The following is an 18317-nucleotide window of genomic DNA, read 5'->3' as shown; positions in this document are numbered from 1 at the left end:
GTGCATGCCCCCAGCCCCTCTTGTGATGTACATGCCCCCAGTTAATTAATTGTTTCACCAAATATAGCAGGGTCATTTAAACATTGATAATTTTGTGCGGCCCCCGAAGGTTGGTAGAAATTTCCAAATGGCCCCCAGCAGAAAAAAGGTTCCCCACCCCTGCTTTAGGAGAAAAAGAAATGTACTCACCTATAGAGGTTGTGCCAGTCACAATCACTATAATAGCCAAAATAATGGTGGTTAGCTGCAGCTCCCCGATTTAGACGATAGCATGTGTTCAGAAGAAACGGATTTATGCCGCGCTCACACCACGTAATTCAATCATAGATTTAGGTCTCTTTATTCTTCGTAGTGTGAGACTGTGACCGGGGTTATCTATGACGGCCGGTATGTCTCGCCCCGGTTGTGCTCACTCCATGATAGAAAGTAAATCCACTCTAGGGTTAATGCTGTTTCCCTACAGGCTGAAGGAAGGGTTAAATAGAATCAGGAACAAGGGCAGGTGTGCCGGGTGTGAGGGAGTGAACAGAACTCCCTGAGTTTTCTGCTGGAGAGGCACATGTATTGTGTTATGGACTTTTGTTTGGACATTAAAACCGTGTGCTGTGAACCTTAATGCCTGGATCCCGTGTCTTCTGCTGCGCAGCCGACCGTGCTACCTCACATATGGTGGAGAATGCGGGCATGACAGCCGGTGAGGTGTAGCATCCATCCCTGGTGACCCAGCTGCGCATGTCCTGGATTCGAGCGGCTATACTACAGCCCAAACCCGGCGACGCCATGGAGGACATACTAAAGCATTTGGCTCAGGCTAATGCACAGCAGCAACAGACCAATGCACACCTGCTCCAATCCTTGCAAGTGCAGGAAAAAAAACTCCAAGAACAGATGGATCAGGCCAATGCACGTCAGCAGCAATCCTTGCAAGTGCAGGACAAAAGGCACCAAGAACAGATGGAGCAGGCCAATGCACGTCAGCAGCAAGCCTTGCAATTGCAGGAAAAAAGGCACCAAGAACAGATGGTTCTCCTGGCCAAGTCGATCCGTGCCGGACCGGCAGCAACAACCCCGGGACCGGGTGACGACGGCAGCGTCCGGAAAGCGGTGAGACAAGCGTTGCAAAAGATGACTCCGGGTGATGATGTGGAAGCGTTCCTGGCGGTGTTTGAGCGGGTGGCCGAGCGGGAAAAGCTGCCGACCCCGCAGTGGGCTGAGGTATTGTCGCCCTATCTGACGGGGGAACCCCAAAAAGCGTACCTGGACCTCTGTGCCGAGGACGCCATTGACTATGTGACCCTGAAAGCCGAAATACTGGCTCGGTTGGGGGTGAATACCTATGTACGGGCTCAGCGGGTAAATCAGTGGTTCTATGAGGAAGCCAAACCCGTACGCTCCCAGGCCTATGACTTGTTGCATCTTGTAAAAAAGTGGTTGCAGCCTGACACTCTGAGCCCGGCGCAAATGGTGGAAAGGGTAGTAGTGGATCGTTTTGTGCGCACTTTACCCGTCACCGTTCAACGGTGGGTCGGACAGGGTGACCCGAGTACCCTGGACCAATTAGTGTCCCTGGTAGAGCGGCATGTGGCTACGCAGGACTTGATACGGGACACTGAGACTTTGCGTACCGCCCGTCGGTCCGGCCCCTCCAAGCCTAGGGCCAAGGACCCACCGCTGACAACGGTACAGGAGTCCCCTACCGTCCCGTCTGAGGCCGCGGCCGCCATTCCTGAGGTCCGGAAGGTTCTGTACCCTAAACGACAACCCGTCAAGGGGGTTTCCGTCCCCATTAGATGTTGGCGGTGCCAGCGGGTGGGACATATGGAAGCCCAGTGTCCACTCACCACGGAGCCCATGGATTGTGGGGTTACCCGGCGGGGTTCAATGTATGCTCAGGTGGTGTGTACCGCTGACCTGGTCTCCCCAGAGACGGAGCCCCACTTGTGCCAAATACAGGTGAATGGATGTCCGGTTACAGGATTGTTGGATTCCGGAAGCTTAGTGACCCTTGTGCGATCCACCTTGAGAGCTAAAGTAAAGGCCACAGGACGCACCGTGGGGGTGGTTTGCATACATGGGGACCGCCGCGACTATCCCACGGGGATTGTCACCATCACAGCACCTTGCGGTCAGGTGCAACATGAGGTGGGACTTCTTAACACTCTTCCTTATGACGTGATCCTAGGAAGGGATCTGCCCTATTTTTGGACTTTATGGAGGGGACCCCCTAAGTCCCCTCAGATATTGGTCGGTCCGGGGCCTGAGCCCTACAATCCTGAATCCGGGACACCTGCCGTAGGGGTCACCATGATAGGGACAGAGTGTGAACCCGATAGGTCACCCCTAGAGGTATTGGCAGGAGAGGCTGAGACGGTCGAGCCCATCCCGGAGTTGGAGGCGTCCCCGGATACGTTTGGGACAGCCCAACTCCAGGACCCTACGTTAATACATGCCCGGAGTCGGGTGACAGTAGTTGACGGGGTGGCACAGCTGCCCGGTGCCCAGGTAAGGTACCCCCATTTCGCTCTTAAGCAGGATTTACTCTACCGGGTAGATGAAATACGGGGCGTAGGGGTAGAACAGTTGGTGGTGCCCCAGCCGCATCGCCGGCGGGTCCTCGACTTGGCTCATAAACACCTGATGAGTGGCCACCTAGGGGTCAAGAAAACGCAGGAGCGAATATTGCAAAGGTTCTATTGGCCCGGGGTCTTTGGGGAGGTAAAACGGTTCTGCGAAACCTGCCCGGAGTGTCAGCTTACTGCACCCCTGACCCATTTTCGCAGTCCGTTGGTACCGTTACCCATTATAGAAGTCCCTTTTGAACGGATAGGGATGGATCTGGTGGGGCCCCTCGTAAAGTCCGCTCGAGGGCACCAACACATCCTAGTGATCGTTGACTATGCCACCCGGTATCCCGAGGCGATACCTCTCAGACATACTGCAGCAAAGCTTATAGCTCGGGAGTTGTTTGCTGTGTTCTGCCGGGTGGGATTGCCCAAGGAGATCCTTACGGATCAGGGGACCCCATTCATGTCTAAAGTGACCAAAGAGCTATGCCGGCTACTCCAGATCAAGCAGTTGCGTACGTCTGTGTATCATCCTCAAACGGACGGTTTAGTCGAGCGTTTCAATAAAACCCTGAAAACCATGCTAAGAAGGGTGATTTCAAAAGACGGGAAAGACTGGGATATGATGCTTCCCTATTTGATGTTTGCCATACGAGAGGTGCCACAGGCATCCACGGGGTTTTCGCCTTTTGAATTGTTATACGGGCGACATCCCCGGGGATTGTTGGACCTGGCAAAGGAAACATGGGAACAAGAGCCCACCCCCCATAAAAGTGTGATTGAACACATTTTGGGTATGCAGAACCGCATAAGCGCGGTCATGCCAATTGTGAAGGAGCATTTACAGGAGGCTCAGGCCGCGCAAAGCGGCCGCTACAATAGACAAGCCACCGTGCGGACCTTTAAACCCGGGGATCGGGTGTTGGTATTGATCCCCACGGCGGAGAGCAAATTCCTGGCTCAGTGGCAAGGCCCCTACGAGATAAAGGAAAGAGTCGGGGTGGTTAACTATAAAGTATTGCAGCCCGGTAGGCGGAAACCTGAACAAATATACCATGTCAACCTATTAAAACCTTGGCAGGAACGGGAAAGCCTGATGGCTGTTTTTTCCCCACCTCCCTCCTCTTCGGGTCGTTCACATCCGGCTCCAGCGACCTCCGGAGAGGACGAACCGGAAGTAAGGATTGGAGAAGCCCTCACCAAGCAACAGAGGCGAGAGGCCAGACGGTTGGTTCAGCAGAACCCCGATGTCTTCTCCGAGCTGCCCGGTAGGACCAGTCTGATACGACATGATATTGTCACCGAGCCCCACCTGAAGGTACGCCTGAAGTCATACCGGGTACCGGAGGCTCGACGACAAGCCATATCGGAGGAAGTAAAGACAATGTTACGCCTGGGGGTCATCGAAAAATCCCGGAGTGAATGGGCTAGTCCGATTGTCTTAATACCAAAACCCGATGGCTCCTTAAGGTTCTGCAATGACTTTAGGAGATTGAACGAAATATCCAAGTTCGATCTCTACCCCATGCCCCGGGTGGATGAGCTGATTGATAGGCTGGGACAGGCGCGATATTTTACCACGCTCGACCTGACCAAAGGGTACTGGCAGGTGCCACTAACGGAGTCCGCCAAGGAGAAAACCGCTTTTGTTACGCCGGAGGGTCTCTTCCACTATGTTGTCTTGCCTTTTGGGTTACATGGCGCTCCGGCCACGTTCCAGAGGTTGATGGACTTAGTGCTGGAACCCCACCAGGCGTATGCATCAGCGTACCTGGATGACATCATTATTTACAGCTCCGATTGGCAGACCCACTTGGAACAGGTACAAGCGGTGGTGGACGCGCTTCGAACAGCCGGATTGACAGCCAATCCCAAGAAATGTGCATTGGGACTCACGGAAGCCCGCTACTTGGGCTACGTGATAGGCCAAGGAGTGATTAAGCCCCAAATTAACAAGGTTGAGGCGATCCAGAAGTGGCCTAGACCCCTGACCACGAAGCAGGTTAGGGCCTTCCTGGGTATCGTGGGGTACTACAGGAGGTTTGTAAAGGATTTTGCGGGACTATCAGCCCCCTTGACGGACCTTCTCAAAGGCAAGAAGTCCGTCATGGTGCGCTGGACTCCGCAGGCCGAGGACTCCTTCCGGGCCCTGAAGGAGGTCCTGTGCGGACAGCCCGTTCTGGTAAACCCTGATTTCCGGAAGGAGTTCATAGTACAGACTGACGTCTCGGAGATCGGCCTGGGGGCAGTGCTGTCTCAGGTGGTTCAGGGGGAGGAACACCCAGTCACCTTCTTAAGTAGGAAGCTCACCCCTCCCGAGCGGAATTATAGCGTAGTGGAGAAGGAGTGCCTGGCGATCAAGTGGGCCTTGGAGTCCCTACGCTATTACCTGCTGGGACGGCAGTTTCGCTTGGTGACGGATCACTCTCCACTGGTCTGGATGAGGTCCGCCAAGGAACGGAATGCCCGGGTTACCCGGTGGTTCCTTTCTCTGCAAAACTTCCGGTTTACGGTTGAACACCGGGCCGGTGGGTTGCAGGGCAACGCCGATGCCTTGTCCCGCGGCCCGTGTTTGATGGCGGGAGTTCAACCCCGCACGCTTGAACTGAGGGGGGGGTATGTGAGACTGTGACCGGGGTTATCTATGACGGCCGGTATGTCTCGCCCCGGTTGTGCTCACTCCATGATAGAAAGTAAATCCACTCTAGGGTTAATGCTGTTTCCCTACAGGCTGAAGGAAGGGTTAAATAGAATCAGGAACAAGGGCAGGTGTGCCGGGTGTGAGGGAGTGAACAGAACTCCCTGAGTTTTCTGCTGGAGAGGCACATGTATTGTGTTATGGACTTTTGTTTGGACATGAAACACCGTGTGCTGTGAACCTTAATGCCTGGATCCCGTGTCTTCTGCTGCGCAGCCGACCGTGCTACCTCACAGTAGGCACAGGTCAACGCGTTTCGAGGGACGCAGCCCTCTTCATCAGGACAGCAGGCGAGAAAGAACATAAATATAGTCAAACATATATTTGACTATATTTATTTCTGGTCTGCTGTCCTGATGAAGAGGGCTGAGTCCCTCGAAACGCGTTGACCTGTGCCTACAAAGAATAAAGAGACATAAATCTATGATTGAATTACATGGTGTGAGCGCGGCATAAATCCTTTTCTTCTGAACACATGCTACCTGATCAAAAGTTCACATACCCTGGTGATTTTGGCTTGATAACATGCACAGACATTGACACAAATAGGTTTGAATGGCTAATAAAGATAACATCCTCAAAATGCCAGTATTACATTTTCCTGGCAAACACAACATTACAATAAAAGCTGGTAATGAGGCAATCAAAACATTATATCTACCCAAAAATGGTATCAGTAAAAACATCAGCTCGGGGCACAAATAATAAGCCATTACTTAGCCCCAACTCTTGAAAAAGAAAATGTTACAGTTCTAGAAAAATGGTGCCAAAAGCAATTTTTTTTCTAACAAACTTGTGAATTTTTTTCTCCTCACTTAAATAAAAAAAGACTATATGTTTAGTAACTACAACTTGTCCTGCAAAAAAACAAGCCCTCATATGGCCATATTTATGGAAAAATAAAAAACGTATGGCTCTTGGAAGAAGTGGAGGAAAAACAAAAATTTGAAAACGGAAAATAACCATGGCGTGAAGGGGTTAAAAAGTGGGAAAGGAAAAAAAAGCAGCGTTGGTGAATTTACTATACCTTACAAATGTTGTGTAAAACCTTCTTTTCAAATGCAGTGCATATTGCTGTAAAATGTAAAAACACTATACAATGTGGCAGAAAAATGACTTACCTAAAGTGTCACATTTATTACTGGCTCTGCATATATCTTCTCTAGTGAAAAAAAGAGAATAATAATAATCATAAGTACATTTAATACGTATTATAAAATATAGTTATAGAATGGACAACTTCTAGACAAATGACAATGACATACCCAAAGGACATTAGGATGCATTTTTTGTACAGGTTGCAATGACAAAGACAACAGCATTACTCCTAAGGCGGGCTTTGCACACTACGACATCGCAGGTGGGATGTCGGTGGGGTCAAATCGTAAGTGATGCACATCCTGCGTCGCAGTCGATATCGTAGTGTGCAGATCCTTGATGATACGATTAATGAGCGCAAAAGCGCAGTTATCGTATCATCGGTGTAGGGTCCGATATTTCCATAATGCAGGTGCAGCGACAGGTACGATGTAGTTCCTCGTTCCTGCGGCAGCACACATCGCTGTGTGTGAAGCCGCAGGAGCGAGGAACATCTACCTGCGTCCCAGCTGCAATGCGGAAGGAAGAAGGTAGATGGGATGTTTACGTTCCGCTCATCTCCGCCCCTCCGCTGCTATTGGCCGCCTGCCGTGTGATGTCACTGTGACGCCACACGACCCGCCCCCTTAGGAAGGAGGCTGGTCGCCGGCCAGAGCGACATTGCAGGACAGGTGAGTGCATGTGAAGCCGGCGTAGCGATAATGTTCGCTACGCCAGCAATCACAAGATATCGCTGCTGCGACGGGGGCGGGGACTATTACGCTCGACATCGCAGCATTGGCTTGCGATGTCGCAGCATGCAAAGTACCCATAAGAGACGTATGAGGGTGTCTGTCTTCAAAATCTATGCCACAGTGAGGCAGTACAATAATATTCTCCGATGATAGACAGAACTCAATGTATCATGAAATGGTAAGTTTATTCCTCGCTGGAAATGCACCATGATACAAACTGCAACCTTTGTGATGCACTTCATGGCCTCTCAGCGTAAAGGGGACAGGCCACGGATTGCACTGCTCTAGATAGTAGTCTTAACATGCACAATAAATTAGGTTTAAAGGGAATCTGTCACTAGGTTTTTGCCTCCTAATCAGAGAGCAGCATAACGTAGGAGCAGAGATCCTAATTCCAGCGATGTGTCACTTACTGGGCTGCTTAGTGTAGTTTTGATAAAATCACTGTTTAATCAGCAGCAGATGATCATTAGTGGACTACTTGGCCTGCTGCCTGGTAGTCCAGCATAGTCATGAGCTCTGTATAACTGCTAGATCTGCAGCAGAGAAAACATTGATTTTATCAAAAAGACAGGAAACGGCTCTTTAAGTGACACATCGCTGGAATTGGGATCTCTGTCTCTAAATTATGCTGCTCTCAGATGGGGGAGCAAAACCCTGGTGATAAATTCCCTTTAAGACCAGTCTAGTTTGACTTTACATCTTCGGTTCCCAGTTTTCATTTGTGTTAGGCAGTCTTAATGAATCATTCCCAGTGTAGGTCCCAAATAAGTTCTCACTGCACTGTATGCCTATCAGTTTGGATTTTTAAATACCTTATTTTTTGGACTATAAGATGCACTTTTTTCTTCCAAATTTGGGAGGAAAGTTTGGGGTGCATCTTATAGCTCAAATATGAAAGCGGGGTACCTTCGGGTTAGGGAGCTGTGGGGAGGGAACAGCTGTGAAGTGGGAGAGTGTGGGAGAGTGGGAAGCTTATCAAGAGAATGCCAAGAGTGTGCAAAGCAGTAATGAAAGCAAAAGGTGGCTACTTTGAAGAACCTAGAATATAAGACATATTTTCAGTTGTTTCACACTTTAAGTATTTCATTCCACGTGTTAATTCATAGTTTTGATGCTTTCAATGTGAATCTACAATTTTCAGAGTCATGAAAATGAAAAAAACTCGAATATAGTTAGTGTTTTCTTAACGTCAGTTGGGCTATATAGTCTTTACTATCTATGTGTCCTTAAATTTTGTAATGCATGATTTCAAGATTTGTTAACTACAAAACCTAATAAAAATCATTTGAATAGAAAATGAAAAAAACTCTTTGAATGAGAAGGTGTGTCCAAACTTTTGGTCTGTACTGTGTATATTATATATATATTACACACAGGTTGGAGGATCACACATATAAGGATGGGGAACATACATATTCCACGATGGGGGACATATATACCTGGAGGGGACCCAGAATGGGGGATGAGTACAGAATTTGTGGATATTATTACCTCCATAACAGTGTCAGCAGCAGATCCATCCCCCGCCCATAACAGTGTGTCATGAACACATTTTTTTACTTTAATTTTTTTTATATTTTTTCCTCGTCTAAAACAAATAACTGGTGCGTCTTATAATCAGAAAAATAAGGTACTTTATATTCATATCACAATTCCATCTATACATGTGTCTGGAAGAGGTGAGTGACAGTTCAGCTGTCTAATCTTGGGCAGGGACGTGCTGAGCTGTTAGTATGGTGATGGACAGTTCAGCCATCCAATCAGGGCTGGGGCGTGCAAGGTTTCCTCCATGTGTCTCCTGTTTGGAATGATCACTCTGCTATTTAGCTGCCTCTCTGCCAGTTGTTGCTTTGCTAAAATGGTGTGTGCTGCATATCCTGATCTTTGCTGCCTGACTTTGGATCTGCCTTGACCATCCGTTTGCCTAACCCCTTTGTCTTCATCCGCTGCCCTCTTAGAATTCTGACTCCAAACTGTTACCTGACTACGCTTTTTTCTTACCCCTCTGTCTATGACATACCCTCCTGACTTTTGATGCCGGACTACTTGACTGCTCCGATTCACGGCTCATCCGTGAGGAGTAGCGACTTGACGTCACAATGCACATGAACTGTCTTACCCTCAAAACAGGACACTCACCGATTATTTAGCAAAGAGCGCAGGCATGAATGAAAAAATAGTAAAGCATATTAGTCCGGAAAAGTCACAAAAGGATGGTGTTAAGCAGAAAGATATCATCACTTGGTATATACAGTTAGGTCCAGAAATATTTGGACAGTGACACAAGTTTTGTTATTTTAGCTGTTTACAAAAACATGTTCAGAAATACAATTATATATATAATATGGGCTGAAAGTGCACACTCCCAGCTGCAATATGAGAGTTTTCACATCCAAATCGGAGAAAGGGTTTAGGAATCATAGCTCTGTAATGCATAGCCTCCTCTTTTTCAAGGGACCAAAAGTAATTGGACAAGGGACTCTAAGGGCTGCAATTAACTCTGAAGGCGTCTCCCTCGTTAACCTGTAATCAATGAAGTAGTTAAAAGGTCTGGGGTTGATTACAGGTGTGTGGTTTTGCATTTGGAAGCTGTTGCTGTGACCAGACAACATGCGGTCTAAGGAACTCTCAATTGAGGTGAAGCAGAACATCCTGAGGCTGAAAAAAAAGTAAAAATCCATCAGAGAGATAGCAGACATGCTTGGAGTAGCAAAATCAACAGTCGGGTACATTCTGAGAAAAAAGGAATTGACTGGTGAGCTTGGGAACTCAAAAAGGTCTGGGCGTCCATGGATGACAACAGTGGTGGATGATCGCAGCATACTTTCTTTGGTGAAGAAGAACCCATTCACAACATCAACTGAAGTCCAGAACACTCTCAGTGAAGTAGGTGTATCTGTCTCTAAGTCAACAGTAAAGAGAAGACTCCATGAAAGTAAATACAAAGGGTTCACATCTTGATGCAAACCATTCATCAATTCCAAAAATAGACAGGCCAGAGTTAAATTTGCTGAAAAACACCTCATGAAGCCAGCTCAGTTCTGGAAAAGTATTCTATGGACAGATGAGACAAAGATCAACCACTACCAGAATGATGGGAAGAAAAAAGTTTGGAGAAGAAAGGGAACGGCACATGATCCAAGGCACACCACATCCTCTGTAAAACATGGTGGAGGCAACGTGATGGCATGGGCATGCATGGCTTTCAATGGCACTGGGTCACTTGTGTTTATTGATGACATAACAGCAGACAAGAGTAGCCGGATGAATTCTGAAGTGTACCGGGATATACTTTCAGCCCAGATTCAGCCAAATGTCGCAAAGTTGATCGGACGGCGCTTCATACTACAGATGGACAATGACCCCAAGCATACAGCCAAAGCTACCCAGGAGTTCATGAGTGCAAAAAAGTGGAACATTCTGCAATGGCCAAGTCAATCACCAGATCTTAACCCAATTGAGCATGCATTTCACTTGCTCAAATCCAGACTTAAGACGGAAAGACCCACAAACAAGCAAGACCTGAAGGCTGCGGCTGTAAAGGCCTGGCAAAGCATTAAGAAGGAGGAAACCCAGCGTTTGGTGATGTCCATGGGTTCCAGACTTAAGGCAGTGATTGCCTCCAAAGGATTCGCAACAAAATATTGAAAATAAAAATATTTTGTTTGAGTTTGGTTTATTTGTCCAATTACTTTTGACCTCCTAAAATGTGGAGTGTTTGTAAAGAAATGTGTACAATTCCTACAATTTCTATCAGATATTTTTGTTCAAACCTTCAAATTAAACGTTACAATCTGCACTTGAATTCTGTTGTAGAGGTTTCATTTCAAATCCAATGTGGTGGCATGCAGAGCCCAACTCGCGAAAATTGTGTCACTGTCCAAATATTTCTGGACCTAACTGTACATTCATGTCACATGATAACTGAGCACACTCCCTGTGAATTCTATGATATGTATCATAATAAAAAACATATCTGTTCCTTATAAGGTCTGAATTAGATAAATATATCCGTGGGTGAACACAATCAAGATTACACTATATCATTAATTATTTATTTAACAATACGTAGGATAAAATTCAGAAGCAGTGTGTGTAAAACTTAAATACACTCTTACTGCTTCAATAAAAATGAAAGCACCACCCCAGTGTTTTTTTTCACTGACCCACTAGAGTGCTGAATCAAATCTAAGTCACCTGTCCCCTCGTCTCATACTCACCCACGCAGTCTTCATATTCTATTGCCGCCGCTCCGGTCGGTCTCCTGTGACTTGTGAGCAGCGGACAGCTTGAGTGTTTCTTGGAGCACGATGAAGGTCACAACTCAATACATCTCTATGAGAGCCTCATTCTGGCTCTCATAGAGATGCATTGAGCACTTGTGAAGTAACTTCTGACTTCCAGCCAGTCACAAGTTCCAGTCACAAGTTGCCATGGGACCAGAGTAGTGCTGAAAAGGCATGAAAATGCAGGAGAGCAAGTATAATATATGGGGCAGGGGGCTTCCATTTAAAGCGCCACTCCAGTGGTGAAAAAAATAATGGAGCTGTGCTATAAGTTTGCTGGTTTTGAGCATTCAGGCTTATGTTAAATGGAACCAATCACCAGGATTTTCGTATATAACCTAAAGCCAGGGCTATACTGGCACTATCAGGCTGATTTTATACATACCTGTAGTGGTCAGCTCTGATGTTTAGGTTTTGAAATCCAAGAAATTAAAGTTTATAAAATCATCAGCTTCTTCAGTGACAGTAGCTGAGGAGCAGATAATATCTGGGGGGGGGGGGATTCATAGTTATCCCTTACAGCTGTTAGAATTAGCATAAGCATTATACAAACGACCTAGCAGGACCTGTGTGAGGTCATACCCATGTGACCAGAAGGGGCGGGGCCTCAGTCAACACAGCTGGATACCAGGTCACATGGGTATGACCTCAAACAGGTCCTGCTAGATCGATTGTATCATACTTATGCTAATTCCAGCAGAGGGAGGGGATAACTATGAATACCCCCAGATATTATCTGATCCTCAGCTGTTGTCACTCAACAAGCAGCTAATTTTATAAACTTTACGGTTTTGGATTTCAAAACCTAAACATCTGAGCTGACCACTACAGGTATGTAGAGAATCAGGCTGATAGTGCCAGTATAGCACTGGCTTTAGGTTATTTACGAAAATCCTGCTGATTTAATTCCTCAACATCTTGTTAGAGGGAACCAGACACCAGCAATAATTTCAAGGAATCAATTGTTGGTGCCCATCAATCTGGGAAGGTTTATAAGGCAATTTGGAGTCCATCATTCCAAAGTGAGAAAGATTATTCACAAGTGGAAAACGTTAAGATAAGTTGACTGTCTTCCCAGGAGAGGATGTCCCAGCAAATTCACCACAAGGTCAGACTCTACAATGTTAAGAGAAATTGCAAAAAACAACAACTACAGCTCAGGCTCTAAAGGCCTCTGTTAGCATGGTACATGCTCAGGTTCATGACAAGTACATATAGAAAAAGACTGAAGAAATATCCATTGAAAGGACTGCCAGGAGAAAACCTCTTTCTGTAAAGAAAGTTTGCAATCATGCATAAGAACAAACCACAAAACTTTTAGAACAATGTCCTTTGAACAAATAAGATCAAAGTGGTGATGTTTGGCCAGGACTTCCTGCACCACATTTAGTAAAACCCAAACATAGCATATCAGCACAAACACCTCATACCAACAGTCAAGTATTGTGAAGGGGGTGATAATTTGGGCTTGTTTTGCAGCCACAGAACTTGGTACCTTGCAGTTATTGACTTTCTATGAACTGCTTTCATACCAAGGTATCCTAGAGCCAACTGTGAAGCCATCTATAAAAAGCTAACGTTTGACTGAAAGTTGGTAATAATACCAAGTTGGTCAATAATACCAAGCACATCAGCAAATCTAAGAAGCTGAAAAATAAAAGAATCAAAGTGCTGCAATGACCAAGCCATATTCCAGGCCTCAACCCAATTGAAATACTGTGGCAACACCTTAAGAAAGCTGCACATAAACGAATAGCCACAAACCTCAATAAACTTAAAGCGCACCAATCACCAGGATTTTCGCATATAACCTAAAGCCAGTGCTATACTGGCACTATCAGGCTAATTATCTACATACCATTAGTGGTCAGCTCGGATGTTTAGGTTTTGAAATCCAAGAAAGTGAAGTTTGTAAAATGAGCAGCTTCTTGAGTGACAGTTGCACTGGAGCAGATAATATATTCAGAGTTATCCCCTCCCCCTGTTAGAACTAGCATAATTATTATATAAACGACTCACTTTGTCTAGCAGGACCTGTGTGAGGCCATACCCATGTGACCTGGTATCCAGCTTTGGTGGCTGAGGTCCCGCCCCTTCTGGTCACATGGGTATGACCTCACACAGGTCCTGCAAGAGACAAAGTGAACCGTTTGTATAATACTTATGCTAATTCTAACAGGGGGAGGGGATATCTATGAATATATGATCTGCTCTAGTGCAACTGTCACTCAAGAAACTGCTCATTTTACAAACTTCACTTTTTTGGATTTCAAAACCTAAACATCCGAGCTGACCATTACATGTATGTATAGAATCAGCCTGATAGTGCCAGTATAGCCCTGGCTTTAGGTTATATGCAAAAATCCTGGTGATTGGTTTTTTTTAAGCAACATTGCAAAGACGAGCAGTCCAAAATTCCTCCAGAACCATGCGGGTAATTGATAAAGTCATGGGGTGTACTTATTTTTCACACACTGCTTGCACATGTTGGCCTAGTATATGTTAAATAGATACTGAGACAGTGTAATATGTCATGTGTTGGTGTTCAGCTGAGGTTGTATTGACCTAATTTTAAGGCCTTCTAAGGGCCAGATGATTTTTCATTCTGTCTTGATATAAAACTATAGCATTCGAAAAGGATGTACTTAATTTTTTTTCATGACTGTATGTCATCAAATACTATATTGCCAGAACAAATATTAATTAAAAAATAGAAAACAGGAAATGCCACAACATGAAGAAATCTTTCATGGATAAAGTAAAAATGTAAAAACAGAACAAAAAATGCAGTATGACTTCTACCAACTCAAAGCATGTGATAAATGATACCTGGTGAGAAGAACAGCTGTATCATAGTGAGACGGATGAGAGTCATCAGGAATATTTTGTGTTCTTTGCCAGACACAAAAATTGTGAAGTGTTGTAGCTGCATTAAAGCTGATTACTGGTCCATCCTTCATGGAAAAAAATGGCTTCATTAATGCGTGTCAAAATTATATATTGACTTACATAAGAAAAAAGAAAGATGAAAAATGGTGGAGATATTTCATATGTTCTCTAAATGAACACAGGTAGAATATACTGTAGTTTACGATATACTCTGCAGCCAAACATGTCCACCACAGAGTAAAGGCTGCTTTACACGCTGCGACATCGCTCAAGCGATCTCGTTGGGGTCACGGAATTTGTGACGCACATCCGGCCGCTTTAGCGATATCGTTGCGTGTGACACCTATGAGCGATTTTGAATCATCGCAAAACTATTCCAAATCGCTCATCGGTGACATGCCCCCCTATTCTCGATTATCGCTGCTGCTGCAGCTAGCGATGTAGTTCCTCGTTGCTGCGACAGTACACATCGCTATGTGTGACACCGTAGGAACGAGGAACCTCACCTTACCTGCGTCCCGTCCGCAATTAGGAAGGAAGGAGGTGGGCGGGATGTTACGTCCCGCTCATCTCCGCCCCTCCGCTTCTAATGGGCGGAGGTTCAGTGATGTCGCTGTGACGCTGAACGAACCGCCCCCTTAGAAAGGAGGCGGTTCGCCGGTCACATCGACGTTGCTAGACAGGTAAGTAGTGTGATGGATCCGCGTGATGTTGTGCGCCACGGGCAGCGATTTGCCCGTGTCGCACAACCGATGGGGCAGGTACGCACGCTAGCGATATCGGTCACGATACCGCAGCGTGTAAAGCATCCGTAAGGCGCTGTTATATGGTAATGTGAATCTGAGCACTTTTCAAACTCTTATCAATACGTACTAGACATGTGAAAGGAAAACCGGAGAAGGATTGTTTCAATATTTTTTCTTTATAAAAGGTGAGATAGCACCAAGCTTTGGGCATCAATGGTCCAGGTGAAGGGTTTGTTGGCACAGATCTGCGCCAGGTCACTTTTCTTTTTTTGTTTTTGTGGCTACTTGCATACTATTGAAGATAATTATCTATCCTCTACATCAGCCCTATTTATTATTGCTCATTTATATTCTGCTAAAAAAAATTGTAATTCTGAAAGATAATGATAATTCAAATACAAAAGTGAAATTGATAAATATCATACCTGTTCATTGTGAATGACAATTAGCTTTACAATTAAGATGTTTACGAGATTCCCAATGCTTGGATCTTTGTAGATAGCAGCAACCTAGTATAAAAAATATATCATGGAACAGATAAATGGCTAACAGTTACTCATTTACAACATCAACAAGCAGATAACATGAAAAACTAACTCTTAAAAATGAAAACATCAAATATTGTGCAAAAAACAAAATCTCTGCGATATTGTGATTTTTATCTAAGCCTAAAGCCGGCTATACACGCAATGACATCGCTAACGTGATGTCGTTGGGGTCACGCAATTCGTGATGCACATTCGGCCTCGTTAGCGACGTCGTTGCGTGTGAAACGCACGAACGACCGTTAAGGAGCAATTTTTCTTACTTTATCGTTGATCGTTGACACGCTGTCCAGTTCCCAAAAATCTTTGCTGTAGCAGGACGCAGGTCGTTCATTGTTCCTGCAGCAGCGCACATCGCTATGTGTGACACCGCAGGAACAAAGAGCAACCTCGTACCTGCGGCCGGCCACAATGAGGAAGGAAGGAGGTGGGCGGAATGTTTGTTCCGCTCATCTCCACCCTTCCGCTTCTATTGGGCGGCCACTTAGTGACGTCGCTGTGACACCGAACGAACTGCTCCCTTAGAAAGGAGGCAGTTCGCCGGCAACAGTGACGTTGATAGGCAGGTAAGAATGTGTGATGGGTGTTAGCAATGTTGTGCGCCACGGGCAGCGATTTACCCGTGACGCACAACCGACGGGGGAGGGTACGCACGCTAGTGATATCGATAGCAATATCGCTGCGTGTAAAACGGCCTTTAATGGGGTTGTCAGGTCTAAAATGCCAAGTCTGCAGTCACTCTATGTGGCACTCTGTGACTGCAGACTTCTGAATTCTCCCATCATTTGCACTGTGAAGATTCTTCGGTGTCAGAGCCGAGAACAGCGGTCATGTGGCTGCGAGTATGCAATATGCAGACCCCCGGACAGAATTCAACTTGATGGGGGCAGCGTTGCTCAATGCAAGTGTCTTGAACGTGACCACCACTCTGACACCAAAGAAGACTCATACATATGTGAGGATTCACAAGTCTGCAGTCACATAGATCCATAAGAGTCACTGCAGACTTGTCATTTTAGACCAGACGAACTCTTTAATGGTAAAAAACTTGATTTGAATTACCAGTACTTACAAAGTACTTCAGGGACTATAGCTTCTTTAAAACACATACCTGCAATATAGATTTCCCTTCTTTAATACTACAGACACAGATTTATTGCATATGTTAAAGAGTTCTGTGCACTTTTAGCAAGGCCAAGGGCTAACTACTCTATTTCTCAATACATACGGCACGTACTGTATATCTGTTTTTCTTGATTGACAGTGTTCATTTGCCCAGAGTAAAGGGTACTTTACACGCTGCAATATCGGTACCGATATCGCTAGCGAGCGTACCCGCCCCCGTCGGTTGTACGACACGGTCAAATCGCTGCCTGTGGCGCACAACATCGCTAACACCCGTCACACGGACTTACCTTCCCTCCGACGTCACTCTGGCCGGCGAACCGCTTCCTTTCTAAGGGGGCGGTTCGTGCAGCGTCACAGCGACATCACACTTCAGCCGTCCAATAGCAGAGGAGGGGCGTAGATGAGCGGGACGTAACATCCCGCCCACCTTCTTTCTTCCTCATTGCTGATGGATGGAGGTAAGGAGATAATCGTCGCTCCTGCGGTGTCCACATAGCGATGTGTGATGCCACAGGAACAAGGAACAACCTCGCTACGTCCGAGACAACGATTTTTGGTAAATGAACGACCTCTCATACACCAACGATTTTTGTCTGTTTTGCGATCGTTTAAGGTCGCTTTTAGCTGTCACACACTGCGATGTCGCTAACAGCGCCAGATGTGCGTCATAAACACCGTGACCCTGACGATATATCGTTAGCGATGTCGCAGCGTGTAAATGGCCCTTAAGTGCTAGCAAAATTGAATCTCTGCCTTGCACATTCCCACCGACATTGCAAGAGCCGAACAAACGCACACACACTAACAATGTGGGCACAGTCTCATCCATCAACCTGTCTACAGCTCACTGCTGTGTGACCCTGTTTAAAGCGTAACCATTGTTTTAATTTTTATTTCATAAATAAATAGCACACATGAAAATAAGTAACTTTGTAATACATCTAATCAGACAAATCTGCTTCTTTCTCTGCCAGAATTGATCAGCCATTATCACAGTGCTCAGTTCTGAGGTAAAATCTGTAATCAATGAAGATTTTCCCATTACTGAGAGAGGAGATGGCAGATGGTACTGATGAGATTCTATGTAGATAGAAGAGGGAGGAGCTAGACGGTTACTCTTTAAAACCTGTTCAGCTCCGGCAGCGTCAGTGAGGAAGTGCAGGGCAAGGGATTTAATTCAGGAAAGGAAGTGTTGTCAATTATGCAACGAGGAGAATGTGTGCAGCATGCATGATTGAGGGGGTGAATCGGTGAACTGAGCCCTTGGCTAAGCTAAGAGTGCGCCAGGAAGCCTTCATTTGCATATCCAATAAATCTGTTTTTCTGTACAGTTAAAGAAGGGTAATCTATACTGTCGGTATACGATTTATAGCAACTAAGTCCCTTTTAGGTGTGCTCAGGCAGTTTTAAAGGGAACCTGTCATCAGAAATTTCGCCCAAAAGCTAAAAGATTCCCCCTCTGCAGCTCCTGGGCTGCATTCTAGGAAGGTCCCTGTTATTATTGTGCCCCATGTGAGACCAAAATAAAGCCTTTATAAAGTGGTACCTTTTTGTATTCAGATTCTGTAAATGTGACACGGGGGCGGGCTCTCTGGCGTCCGTTATTTTGCCCCCTGGTCCTGTACG

The 18317-nt window shown here is 45.9% G+C and overlaps 1 protein-coding gene across 1 annotated transcript in view; it reads right to left on the bottom strand.

Annotated features, from left to right (window-relative positions):
* Nucleotides 1-18317, bottom strand: part of ADAMTS20 (ADAM metallopeptidase with thrombospondin type 1 motif 20) — a 322687-nt gene that overhangs the window by 215957 nt on the left and 88413 nt on the right. Inside the window, exons 5-7 of the mRNA XM_075344979.1 lie at nucleotides 15444-15527; nucleotides 14213-14337; nucleotides 6384-6424 (exon numbers count right to left, since the gene is read on the bottom strand). Of these exons, the coding sequence (XP_075201094.1) occupies nucleotides 6384-6424; nucleotides 14213-14337; nucleotides 15444-15527 (250 nt within the window). The remainder of the gene's footprint in view (nucleotides 1-6383; nucleotides 6425-14212; nucleotides 14338-15443; nucleotides 15528-18317) is intronic.

This window comes from Anomaloglossus baeobatrachus, chromosome 4 (assembly GCF_048569485.1).
Source record: "Anomaloglossus baeobatrachus isolate aAnoBae1 chromosome 4, aAnoBae1.hap1, whole genome shotgun sequence".
Lineage (NCBI taxonomy): Eukaryota > Metazoa > Chordata > Amphibia > Anura > Aromobatidae > Anomaloglossus > Anomaloglossus baeobatrachus.
Note: the sequence above shows the minus strand (reverse complement) of the source record. Positions and strands in the feature narration are given on the sequence as shown.